Here is a 13622-nt window from a genome sequence, read left to right on the forward strand (position 1 = left end):
TTGGTCCCCTCAGCTGTAGCACAAGACCTCTGCCTCCTGCTGGCTCCTAATCACAAACCAGTGCTGTGGGGGGCAGGTGGTTCCATGGGAAACTTGTTCAGACCTGGGGGGGGGGGAGAGGGCCCTCAGCCAGCAGTAGAATGGATCTTGCCCAGGAATACTGGCACTGCTGGTTCCAAGTGGCAGTTGAAAGGGGCAGTTTGGGGGGGGGGGCTGCAGCCAGGAGCCGCGTCAGACTCATGAGAGGTGAGGGGGGGGGGGGGGGGGAAGCAAAGCTGGGAAAACCAAAGTGACCCTGAGCATCTCCTGCTGTAGGGGGTGAACTGTCAAATTGTTCAGGCCACTCGTCAGAGGCTCTTCCCTCAAAGGCGAGTGGTAGCAACCTTGTGGGCTGGAAGGTGGCAAGCTGGGGTAAGGTACCTTCCGGGCTAGTCACTACCCACTCTCCATGCTGGACCCTTAACCAGGGGCCCCATAGCTGGTGGAGGATCCTGTTCTCCTCTTCCTTCTGTGCCCCAGGCCCTCCTCTGGGATCATCCCACATAATGAGGGGAGGGACTGGTCTTGGCTTGTCCAATGACAGCCTCAGCTCCTCTTGGCACAGACCTAAGTGGACTTTTTTTAATGGGGATTTGCCAACAGGGCGGAGACTGGCTTATATAAGCAGTGCTGGGCTAGCTGCTGCTGACTCCAGAGCAGAGCTACATGGTGTCTAAGGGGCACTCGCCTCCCACTGGATTTAAGGTTTAAGGGGTGACCTGACCAGCTGAAGTATCTACAAGGGGAAGGGGCTATGTAATAATGCACTAGCAGAGGCAGAAACCCAATCCCAGGGCTGGAAGCTGAATATCAACCTGGCCAAGCTACATGCTTAACAGTGAAGGCAGCAAACCATTGAGGTCATAGTGGATTCTCCATCTCTAGCAACTTTAAAATCAAAATCTGTTTTGGGGCCATTTCTGGTCTGTCCCTCTGGCTTTGAATTGACAAATCTGCATCCAGTCCAGACTGAGCAAAGCCTCACTTGAAGTAGGGGTGGTGAGCCTCCCTTAGAGAAGCAACGCTGAGGGCTAACCTATAGCTAGGCAAGCTGGCTCCCAAAGGGATAATGTGTAGGATTCTTCCTCCCAGAAGCCTACTGGCAGAAGCAGACCTTAAACTCCCTCTGTTCAATCTCCTGCCCAGAAGGGTATGGGATAAGCAAGGATCCTCCAGCATCCAAAGTGTAGCTTATGCTTGTCAATATGGATATTGGGAAGGGGGGAATATCTAGGCCCCCTGAGCTCTACGGTTCTGAGCTAACACCAGAGGCAGATGACTGTTTTGCGGGCCCCCCCTTTGCCATGGCACATGCGCAGTGGCGCCATGGCGCATGCGCGGGGCTTTTTCAAGCGCGGGGACCGGGGCGGCCGCCCCGTTCGCCCTGCCCTGTATCCGCCCCTGGCTAACACCATGGCCGAGGCACAGCCAGGTTGACGAGGCTTCTGTTGATCTAACTATCATTACTCCGGCAAACCCTTTCCTTGCTGCTCTGTGTATGCTCCTGTAGCACCTGTTGGGCGCACACAGCTTGAGGCTACCTGTAAAATGGCTAATTGGGGTTAGGACCTCCTAGGCCAGAGAAGCAAGGTGAAAACGAGGACTGGCTAGCAGGAGAGCTACTCCTCTAGGGCAAGGATGCTCACATTGGCTGTGGAGGCTTGACTAGGACCCAAACTCATGGAAAGGATCCCACTTATGCTCTCTGATTCTTTGCAATTGTCCCTTTCACAATTAAAAGGCCCCACTGGTGCTTTTCTTCCTGAAGGCAATAAAAATCAGGACAATAAACTAGTTGGGTGATGGGATTCATTAGCCGCAGAGGCCGAGGCTACGCCTACACTGCTGGCTTTTTGCACAAGAACAGTTTTGTGCAAAAACTTGCAGTGTCTACACTGCATGCATGTTCTTGCACAAGTAAATTTACAGTACAATGTTGGAAAACACGGCTTCTTCCGGAAGAGTTATTTCTCTCCCCACGAGGAATAAGCCCTCTTGTGCAAGAGCTCTTCCACAAGAAGGCAGTGTAGACAAGCAACATGAATTTCTTGTGCAAGAAACCCCTTTGCCTAAAATGGCCATCAGCACTTTCTTGCACAAGAGAGTGTCCACAGTGCCATGGATGCTCTTGCGCAAAAGCACATGGCTCTTGTGGAAGACCTTCTGCAGAAGAACTCTTGCACAAAGCAGTTCTTGCGCAAGAAGCCTGCAGCGTAGATGTAACCAGAGAGAAAAGGTGGTAGCTGAGAACTAAAAAAGGAAAATGCTCATTGCAGCTGATCTCTGAAAAAAGCAAGCCTAAACTAGGGTGGGCTGGATCCTGCCTGTATTGGCTATGAAATTCTATCCAATTGCTTCCTCTGGCTGCTAACATTTTGGTGAGGGCATAAGGGATGATGTGCCTCCCATGTGTGACTGAGTCCAACACCCAACGGGCTGCTGTCCTCAAGAGACAGAAGTAACGGGGCATGTGAGGGCTGGGATGTGCCCTCTACTCAGGAAAGGGACTGGATGAGGCTGGCTGGATCTTGGTTGCAGTAGATGAAAGGGCACTGTAGCTCCACGAGACTGCCTGGAAGTGTGGGCAGTCTGCATGATTTCTGACTGAGGGGGATAGGAACGGAAGCACTGGAGACCATGATCTTTATGGTTTATTTCTCCGCTAATTGGCCATTAGGGAAAAGAAACCTGGAACCACAATAAATTCCTGGATTCTCTTTGAACCTCACAGGGTCCAAAGGCAAGATGGCAGGCCTGTCTTTAAGTGCAAGCTCTGTGCCCCTCAGCGTCATGCCAGCCAAGAGCCATGGGGTGTGGCAGAATCCTCAGAGGAAGGGCAAAGCCAGCAGAAGCACAGAGCCAGGAGACCCTGAGGCAGCAGCAAGCCGAAGAGCCTGGTCCCCATCAGGAGCAGCAGACTCTTCAAACCTCAGGGCAAGGAAGCAGTGGAACGTAGAGGCTTTGGGCTCCCATGCTCCAGAGACCTCCCAGCAGCTCCGGAGCCCTGGCACCCACAGCAGATGGAAGGTGGAGTCAGACAAGCTCCACATGAAATCGGCAGGTCAGTGTATCTCCATTGGAGCTGGGCTGTTTGTCAGGCCATCACAATTTTCAGTCTGATGATCTCACAGCATGTGAGGTTGGAGCTAGATGACATTGTTTGTTGTCCACCCTTTCTTTCCCTCTGCTCCCTTTTGGGATTTGTGAGGGTTGGCTGTGCAACTTTGCCCTCCCCCCACCTACCCCACACATCTTCCCTTATTGGATGTGCAGGCATTTGGCTCCATAGCATCTGCACTTACTCTAACTCAGCTAAAAGTTTTCCAAGCCACTGATCCTCAGGCTTCAAGCTATAAACTGCTCACTAGCTGAGGACAGGAGGAAATTACCTGTGGGTGAGAATGAGGTGCTACTTTTCTGGAAGTGCCCACTGCCAGAAACAAGGCTCTGCTTAGAAATACCCCAACCCTCACAATATGGTAATCCCCAAATTTGTGATGGGAGGAGCATGTCCTATCACCTCAAAGCCATGGACCTTGTCATTAGAAATGTCCTGTAAGTGTGCCAGGCACTGCAATCAAAATGAAGGCAGTTATAAGCCATGCCAGCGTCACTTCTCTTCTGATTGGTCTGAATTAACAGAGATGAAGAATCTCACAGTACAAAACACACACGCCAGCCTTCCCTTAGCATCCCTGACTAGTGTTCCCTGTAAACAGCACTTGGGTGGCCACCCAGGAGAGATTCACGTGCCATCCATCGGATTAGCAGAGCACCCACAGCACTCTCAGCCAGCACAACATGTTTCTATGATGGTAAATGTCCACACATGCCTTGGTACACATAACATTTATTCTGCACATGGATGCAAAAAAATTAGAGGAAACGCTATCCCTGACCCCATTTACTCCAGCTGACCTCACAGATCTAGTCTCGTTTTACCGCTCTTTCCCTCTCCCTCTGCTCAGCCACCTCTTGCTGTCCCTTTTCGCAATCTTCCTATTGACAGCACAAAATAAGGCCCAGCTCCTTCTCCTCTTGGAGTCAGTGGTATGTGTACAGGTGGAAGGAGAAGAATGCACATACTCTAGAAGCGGTAATGGCATGGTTTGATGGAAGTTGGCTGAACTGTCAGGGATCACTCATCTCTAATGTTTCCTTTTAGGAGACCTGGGGCAGATTTATTCCCAAGATGCCTCCACTGATCTGAGTGAGAAACCAGGAACCTCAGCTGCAGTACGTACCTTTCAGGACTGGAAGAAAGACAACCTCACCCGGATTAAAGAGAGGGCAAAGTCCCTCCGCCTGAAACATCTGGATGTGGCCAATGCCGTAGATCTTCTCCATGCCTTCATCCGCCAGTTCTTCAGCTACTTGAATGAATGTCCTGAGAGACCCTACTTCCGGGACATGCGAGAATTGAGGTTGGGGAGCAGCCATGAGTTTGGAAAGGTAACCAAATAGGGAGGAGCTGGTTGATAATTTGAAAGTGGAAGGCAGTGTGGGTGAAAGTGACCATGAAATCATAGAATGCATGATTCTAAGGAATGGAAAAAAGGAGAACAGCAAAATATAGACAATGGATTTCAGGAAGGCAGATTTTAGTAAATTCAGAGAGCTGGTAGGTAAGGCCCCATGGGAAGCAAGACTAAGAGGAAAAACAAATGAAGAGAGATAGCAGTTTCTCAAAGACACATTATTAAGGGCCCAAAAGCAAACTATTCTGTAGGAAAGATAGAAAGTATGGCAAAAAACCACCTTGGCTTAACCATGATCTAAAAATCCAAAGGGAGTCATATAAAAAGTGGAAATGAGGTCAAATTACAAAGGATGAATATAAGCAAACAATGCAGGTATTCAGGGGCAAGATTAGAAAGGCAAAGGCACAAAATGAGCTCAAACTAGCTAGAGACATAAAGGGTAACAAGAAGACATTCTATAACTATATTGGAAGCAAAAGGAAGATTAAGGACGGGGTAGGCCCATTGCTCAGTAAAGAGGGAGAAACAATAACAGGAAACTTGGAAATGGCAGAGGTGCTTAATGACTTCATTGGTTTGCTCTTCACCAAGAAGTCTAATGATGAAGGAATGCCCAACATAGTGAATGCTAGTCAAAATGGGGGAGGTTTAGAAGATAAAATAAAAAAAGAACAAGTTAAAAATTACTTAGAAAAGTTAGATGTCTGCAAGTCATCAGGGCCTGATTAAATGCATCCTAGAATACTCAGGGAGCTGATAGAGGAAAGGTATCCGAGCCTTTATTGATCATCTTTGAAAAATCTTAGAAGACAGGAGAGATTCCAGAAGACTAGAAAAGGGCAAATATTGTGCCCATCTATAAAAAGGGAAATAAGAACAACCCAGGAAACTACAGACTAGTCAGTTTAATTTCTGTGCCAGGAAAGATAATAGAGCAAGAAATTAAGGAAATCATCTGCAAATATCTGGAACAAAATAAGGTGATAGGTATCAGCCAGCATGGATTTGTAAAGAACAAATCATGTTAAACCAATCTGATAGCTTTCTTTAATAGGATAATCAGTCTTGTAGATAAGGGAGAAGTGGTGGACGTGGTATACCTAGATTTTAGTAAGGCATTGATACGGTCTCCCATGACCTTCTTATAAATAAAGTAGGCAAATACAACTTAGATGGGGCTACTGTAAGATGGGTGCATGACTGGCTGGATAAGCATTTTCAGAGAGTAGTTATTAACAGTTCACAATCATGCTGGAAGGGCAGAACAAATGGGGTTCCACAGGGGTGTGTTTTTGGACCGGTTCGGTTCAATATCTTCATCGATGATTTAGATATTGACATAGAGATTATGCTTATTAAATGTGCAGATGATACCAATCTGGGAGGGGTTGCAACTGCTTTGGAGGATAGGATCATAATTCAAATGATCTGGACAAACTGGAGAAATGGTCTGAGGTACATAGGATGAAGTTAATAAGGACAAATGCAAAGTGCTCCACTTAGGAAGGAACAATCAGTCTCACACATACAGAATGGGAAGCAACTGTGTAGGAAGGAGTACGGCAGAAAGGGATCTAGGGGTCATAGTGGACCACAAGCTAAATATGAGTTAACAGTGTGACACTGTTGCAAAAAAAGCAAACATGATTCTGGGCTGCATTAATAGGAGTGTTGTGAGCAAGACATGAGAAGTCATTCTTCCGCTCTACTCTGCACTGATTAGGCTTCAGTTGGAGTATTGTGTCCAGTTCTGGGCACCACATTTTAAGAAAGATGTGGAAAAATTGGAGAAGGTCCAGAGAAGAGCAACAAGAACGATTAAAGGTCTAGAAAACATGAGCTGTGAGGAAGAACTGAAAAAATTTGGCTTGTTTAGTTGAGAAAGGAGAAGACTGAGGGGATATGATAGCGGTTTTCAGGTATCTAAAAGGGTGTTTAAAGGAGGAGGGAGAAAAATTGTTCTCCTTGGCCTCTGAGGACAGGACAAGAAGCAATGGGCTTACATTGCAGCAAGGGAGGTTTAGGTTGGACATTAGGGAAAACTTCCTACCTGTCAGGGTGGTTAAACACTGGAATAAATTGCCTAGGGTGATTATGGAATCTCCATCTCTGGAGATATTTAAGAGCAGGTTAGACAGGCATCTCTTAGGGATGATCTAGAGACGGTGCTTGGTCCTGCCGTCAGCGCAGGGGATGGCACTTGATCTCTCAAGGTCCCTTCTAAGGATGTTAAGGACTAGTTGACTATCTGATAAGCAAATGCTTATCGGATAGTCAGTCAACTAGTTCACCCCCCCCCCCCCCGTTGCTGCCTCTATCAGATAGAGGCAGCAAAGGAAGGGAGGAAGGGGTACTGCAAAGGGCAGCACCCCTTTGAATGCTGCCTCTGCGTTTCAAAGGAGCAGTGCCCAGAGCTGATCCTGGGATCAGCTGTTTGGGGCTGCCCCTTTGAAATACCGAGGTGGTGTTTCAAAGCAGCTGCACTGTCTGGAGCCCAGGGTCAACTAGGGACTTCCCAGCTGATCCTGGGTTCCACTGAAGTGCTCTGTGGAGCTGGGGATCACCCGGGCTCAGCGTGGCATTTCAAATCGGCAGTGCAACATGGAGCCCTGGTTCAGTGGGCTCTATGAGTGCTCTTACAATTTGAAATGCACAAGAGCCCCCGCTGGGAACTCTTGTACATTTCAAAGCTGGCACGCCCCATGCAGTCCAGAGTTAGCAGGATTTACCCCTAACCCCAGGCTGCATGCGTGTTCTGTATTCCTCCTTAGAAATGTACAAGAGCCCCAGTGGAGGCTCTTTTACATTGAGGAATGCGAAAGTGCCTATCAACTAGTTGAGTAGTGGATGGAAATTCCATTGACTACTTAACTAGTAAATTAACAGCAATGAAACATTGTTAGTCCCTTCCAGTTCTAGAGTTCTAGTAACCAGGAGAGGGAGTATAGGCAGTGGGAGCTGTCAGAGCCTTGTAAGGTGACAGCAGCAGGGGAAGGAGAGATAGGAGGTTGTTGGAGAGTTTGGATCAGGGAGGGAATGAAAGCAGGAAAGGGGCTGAGAAGAAGTGAGAAGGGATGAGATCTGGCAGGTGGGTGGAGGGAAAGAGAAGGGGGATTAGCCTGCAAAGAATTCAACAGCATCTCTTGGAGGTGACTTTGTCTACAGCTCTTGCATCCAAATGAGTTTGACGTGCTGCTGAGCCTGCCGATCACAGACTATGTCCACTACGCAGAGGTGGAGGGTTACAACGGACTCTTCTATACCCTGACTCTGCCGAGAAAGTCCCGCAGCTTTCCAGCCGCCTTCCTGATGGAGGATGGGCAGACTGTGTCCCCTGAGCGCATCATGGCAGAGTTCCAGGAGCATGTGGATCAGTTCATCAAAGTGTTCTACTCAGGTGAATGTCCTGTGCTGGGGCTAGCCAGATCTCCCCTTCCATCCTGACCTGTGACATCTCCTGCTCTTCCACGCCTGAGCCGTCGTAAAGCGACAGCCCATAGCTGAGACAGGGGTTAGGCTGAGACTGGCATGCTCGGTTTCTCATGTGATCTCATAAATCTCAACCCATGTCTCCAGAAGGGAAAGGCCAGAGGCCCAGGAGGAGCCCTCACGCTATACAGAACTGAGCCAGTTGGCCTCCATCTCCTGGGGAAAGCTGTGGGTTCCCCACTAGGAGTCCTGCCCTACGGAATTTGATTTAATTTCTCTGGGGGTTGGTTTCTGGTGGGTTTGGTTTCTTTGGCCAACTGACATTAGTATAAACTCAAACAAGCCCCTTGATAAATTACTGCCTCTTTCTAAGCTCTCCCACGAGTCTGTTCACTGTGTGTCTGATGTCTCAGTGCCCTTTCCTGGATGGCAGATGAGACTGGAGAGGAAAAAGCAGAATAGCCCAGCGGTACCCCTAGTGATGGTTGACAATCAAGGGGACACATTCATGTCTACTGACCTGGTCCTTGCTTTGGAGATCTCTGGCCGATGGCCCAGTTCAGACAATGAAAGGATGGATATCCAGCAGTTATTGGGGGAGCAGGAGGCACATCTGAGGAAGACACTCTATTTCATTGCCAGACAGGCCCCTGGTCAAGATAACAAAGGTCAGTCCCATCACCAGAGGTGCTGGCCACCACAGCATATTCCCCTTGGAAAGTGCTTTGGGATTGAGTTGTCTGGCTGATGCTTGGGAAAGGGTGTGGTAGTGCACAGAGCTGGGATCATGAACCCCCTTCAGGGGAAAAAATCCACCCAGCCAGTGGCACCAACAACCCCTCCTGTCTTTCATAGCATTGGCAAAGCTGCCCATGTGTGCTCTGTATCCCACTGAGGAATGCAGTGCCAATAGGGTTTCCAGATGATTTAAAAAAAATACCAGGCACACTTGATCTCAGATGGCAAGGGGAGAGGAACCGGCCTGGAGAGGAGCAGGGCTGGCTGGGAGAGGGTGGCGGGGAGAGTGGGGCTGGCCCAAGGAGATCAGCAGGGGGAAGAGGGGGAACCAGCAGGCGGGAAGCAGTGCTGGCCAAGAGGAGGTTGGGGGGAATGGGGCTGAACGGAGGAGATGGGGGGGAGACCGGCCAGCAGGAAGCAGGGCTGGCTGGGGGGGAGCTGTTTGGCAGAGAGCGGGGCTGCCCGGGGGGGGGGGGGGGAGGAGCGGGCAGGCAGGGAACTGGCCGGTGGGGAGCGGGGCTGGATTGGGCACATGCAGATCCTGGGGCGCTGCCTGTCCTGCACATGGTCCCAGCAGGGCGCATGGGCGAGTCTGGCCCTGGGGATTCCATCCCGCCCCCCTCTTCCCTACTGTGTAGTTGCTACTGCCTGGCTGGTAGACACGCTCACGCAGTGTGACTCACGCAGTGTGAGCGTGTCTACCAGTCAGGCAGTAGCAACTACGTACTGATACTCACGATAATAATAAAAACTTAATTAGAAAATACCCGACATTTCTATGTCCGGTATTTTCTCAATTTGTTTCCTGGACAGAAAACTCAAATACCAGACTGTCCAGTTCAAAACTGGACGCCTGGCAATCCTAAGTGCCGAAACAGGGCTTGTGTGTTCTGGAGACCTTGGTGGAGTCAATACATAACATGTATTGAAGGGAATTGGGTCAACCCTTGTCCCTTCAGTTCAAGTCCTGGATCTAGAGCCACTCCAGAAGGGAGCCATAGGCATTTCCAGGAGAGTGGCAGGCGTGGGAGGAGATGGGGGGCCCCTATGCTAGGAAGGGGTGGTGCAAGGAAAAGTGAAGAAGCCCAAGAATCAGAGAGGGGTGGGGTAAGTTGTTCATGAGCTTCATAGTCTGAGGGGACTTGTCAGGCAACATTGGAACCAGGAATACATTACAAAGTATCATATTTCCACATCAAGTGTCTTCTGTGCTCAGCTGAGGGCATAGGCTGACGGGGGGGCTGCTGTTATTTCAGAGATCTGGAAAATTTCTTTCTCTCATGTGGAAAAGGAGATTTTAAAAAGCCACACTCGTACTCAGAGCTGCCGGAAGTATCATGCAACCAAGTGCTGCAGGTATGTGCCTCTGGCAAATCATTGGCAAACCACCTATCTCTGCAAGTCTGGAAACCCAGGCTGGGCCAGATGTCTTTATATTCCCCATGGTCCTGCTAGAGCCAGGCCAGACTAGCATTGGTTCTATAACTTCATATTCTATTGGAAATAATTTCCTTTCTTTGTCCTGGAAATCTTGATGTGGACCTGGAACATCTTTTGTTAAAAAGTCTCAGTGTGGTAGCCATGGTAGCCTGTAACTTTAAAAACAACGAGCAGTCCTATGGCATCTTAGAGTCTAGGAAAAATGTATAGAATCATGAGCTTTCATGGGTAAAACCCACTTCCTCGGTTTATCTCATGATTCTATATATTTTTCTTAGTCTCTAAAGTGCCACAGGACTGCTCATCACCTTTTGATAAACACTTTGAAATCCTTGCATAGAAGGTGCTATGGAAATGTAAAGCATTGCTATCAGTTGGGAGTTTGTGTCACAAACACGGGGCTAGGAATCTGGACTGTGGATTCTATTCCTCACTCTGCCACTGGCTCACTGTGAGACCTTGGGCAAGTCACAGCACCTGTCTGTGCTTCAGTTTCCCTCTCTGTGAGATGGGAACGGTGATCCTAATGTGTATGATACTCATCTGGAAGGTGGAATAGAAGTACAAAGTTTTATTAATTAACATGATTATGCATTTGAGCATATTCCTTTCCCTTTAGAGTTAGGCATGTTCCATATCAAAAGTGAAATACAGTAGCTGAGACTTGAATGGTGATTTATATCAACACTCTGTCACTTGCTTCAGTTCCTCCCCTCTTCTCCATGCTGACCTTGTTTGAAGAGAGCTCACCCCTCCAAACTCGCTTACTGGACATAACACTTCCCTTTGTGAATGGCCCTGTCCATCTAGGGGGCTGCTCACTATATGCCCGGCACTAAACATTTGCAAGATTGTGTCTGCTGATTGTCAAGAGCTCCAAGGCGGGAGGCGGGTCCTTGGCCTAGATTCTGCTCTGTTACATCTGCATAAATCCAGTGCTGCTATATTTCCCGTCAGTGAATTATTCTGTGGAGCGGCATTTGTCCCCCTTTTTATGTTTTTATAGGTCAGATGCCTAGCACTCTGTGCCCCCCAGACCTTCACTTAGGTAAATTCTCACTGAGGGCACAGCCTGAATTAAAACTGAGTAAGGATCTTGGGATTTGACCCAATAATAAGAGACATCGCTAATGCCAATAATCTGGCTTTTCCATCTCTAGGCCAGAATGTCTGCAGATGTTGGAAAGGCTTTTGGGGGCCCTGAAGACAGAGCACCCCTCGGAACTGGCTCCTTTGAGGTCCTACCATGCTGAGACCTCTTTCTTTCATACACTGATGGAATGGAAGCAGGACGCAGACGGGAAGCCTCCCCGGGTTGCTCCCTGTTTTGAAAGGGTCCTGGCCAATTTCATTCAGCAAGTGGCAACTGCTCAGCTGCCCCATTTTTTCATTCCCAAATGCAACCTGTTTGGCACAAAGTTCTTTCCGCCCAGTAACTTGAAGTTCCTGCTGGCACGCTTGAGAGAGAAGCAAAAAAAGAAGCAGCCCACCACAGTGTCCCGAAAGAAGGTCATAGCCTCACCACTGCTGAATTCTGATATGAGCTGGCCTCTCATGATCACTGTAGGCCTGATGATTCTGGTATTGATTGGACTCTCCCACTTTGGGTCATAAAGATTCTGAGCATCTACATTTCCATTTGCAAGGACTAGAGGAGTCTGCTGGGAAGTTAATTGATAGTGAGAGGCAGGGGAGGCCTAAGCACTGTACAGTCGACCACATTGCAGGACCCAGATATAACACTGCTGCTCGTCAGGAATCATAAAAACACACCCTATAGCGAGGCTAAGATTAAAGCATATTTAGACCATGTAGGGATGCCAATAACTATCCCGCTAACTGGTAAGCAACTGCTTACTGGTTAATAGTCCTGGTTAACCGCAACAACCCACCCCACCATCCACATGCTCTGCATTTAAAACTCAGACCAGCAGGCTGGCTCAGTCCCAGCCTGCCGGTCTGAATTTTAAATGAAGAGCACGTATGGGAGCTGTCTGCCACCCCACACTACTGTGTCTGATAGGGAGGCAGCAGTGTGGAGTGGCAGGGAGCTCCCCAGGAGTGAAGTTGGGAGTTCACTGGCTGCCAGCCCTGCCCCCAGGGGGCACTGAGTAACTGTAACTGCTAATAAATTTAGCCTTTATAGGGTTATCAAAATAACCAATTTCTGACATCCCTAAAACTGTGTACCTGCATGTCCTTGAACTTGGCAGGGATCTGGCCTGGTTCAGGAGTTCAGTAATAACACAACTCCAACCTGTTTATGCTAAAAGCTTAAACCATGGTTTAACTGTGCTATAACACAGTCCTGCAAAATGGAAGCTTTGGATAGCTTAGCTACTCTCTAAATAAATCTGCTTGCAAATGAACTGAATATAGTTTCTGATTTGAAAATGTCTTGGCAGTAAGTAGATGCTGCCTTTTGTGTTTTGTTCTCTTGGAGTTAGGGTTCGTCTATGCTTACAGTGGGCAGCTGCTTCGCTGTGTGAAGACACCACTTAAATCAATGGGGAAGCTTCTCCTACTGGAGTAGGTACCTCCCCCCCCCATTTGAGAGACAGTAGCTGTTTTGATGGGAGAGCCTTCTCATTCGTGTAGCATTGTCTACTTGTGGATTTCAGTCAGTGTAACTGGGCTGCTCAGAGGGGTAGGTTTTCCACACTTCTGCATGACCTAGTTATACCAACACAAGTTTGTAGTGTAGACCAGGGCTTACTAGTTTACACCCCAAATTTAGTAATAGCATTTCTCCAGGTCTCTGCCAGTCCCTGTCCAGCTGCCAGCTCCATAGAACAACCAAATCTACTCCAGCCTCAACAGGAATTGAAATATGAATGTAGCTATTTATGTGCCAGCCGACACACTCTTTGGTGACTAGTTACAAAAGCTGAAAAATGTTTTAGCTGCCCTATTTTTTCCACTTCAGTAACAGAAATATTAAGAATGACTCCAGAACGGGTGTGCAATGTAAAGGGCTCTTTGTCGGATCTCGGCATGGCCCCTGGTTTTTTCTTAGCCATGCTCTGTTGTTCTCCCAGCCCAGCACCTGTGTCACTTCTCTTGATCTGTCCTGAAGGTTTTTTCTTGTAATTTTCTGAAAATGAAAAATAAAAATGGAAACAAGGGTTTGAAATGTTCCACTGTGAGTCACCTGCCTGATCTCAAGATCTAATAATGATTCTATCCTCTCCAGTAATCTAGGTGTTTGTATCACCCTATTTATTGCTACCGCACCTTAAATATACCAGCAACATTCCCTCTGTTCCTGCCCAGACTGTAGAGAGAGCAGCCTATGAGTTTGGAGAGAGTGCTGTTTAACTGAGTGCCCATCACTGTGCTTGGTATCTGGGCACCTCAGAAGCAGAGTCCTTGGAAAGCCGGCTCCTGCCCCAGCAAGACTCTGTTTTCTATACCTAAAAATGATCCACGATTTAAACTCAGTAACCCCTCCCCGCCCCCTGATTCAGAAACACAAGCCCAGCAGCGTGGGTGGCA

At 48.4% G+C, this 13622-nt stretch overlaps 1 protein-coding gene across 3 annotated transcripts; it reads left to right on the forward strand.

Moving 5' to 3' along the window:
* Positions 1-160: 160 nt before the first annotated feature.
* LOC112546990 (cyclic GMP-AMP synthase-like) lies at positions 161-13586 on the forward strand. Of its 3 annotated transcripts, none has more exons than XM_075908676.2 (7): positions 161-246; positions 2771-3100; positions 4205-4491; positions 7686-7917; positions 8363-8617; positions 9944-10043; positions 11288-13586. In XM_075908676.2, exons 1-7 carry the CDS (start codon positions 240-242, stop codon positions 11739-11741), a joined length of 1665 nt encoding a protein of 554 aa, XP_075764791.1. In that variant the 5' UTR covers positions 161-239; the 3' UTR covers positions 11742-13586. The 3 variants fall into 3 exon arrangements, with proteins under 3 accessions (XP_075764791.1, XP_075764792.1, XP_089629673.1); XM_089773547.1 differs by lacking the exon at positions 161-246 and adding an exon at positions 263-411; XM_075908677.2 differs by lacking the exon at positions 8363-8617.
* Positions 13587-13622: the final 36 nt, after the last annotated feature.

Source organism: Pelodiscus sinensis, chromosome 26 (genome assembly GCF_052426305.1).
Source record: "Pelodiscus sinensis isolate ZL-2025 chromosome 26, ASM5242630v1, whole genome shotgun sequence".
Lineage (NCBI taxonomy): Eukaryota > Metazoa > Chordata > Testudines > Trionychidae > Pelodiscus > Pelodiscus sinensis.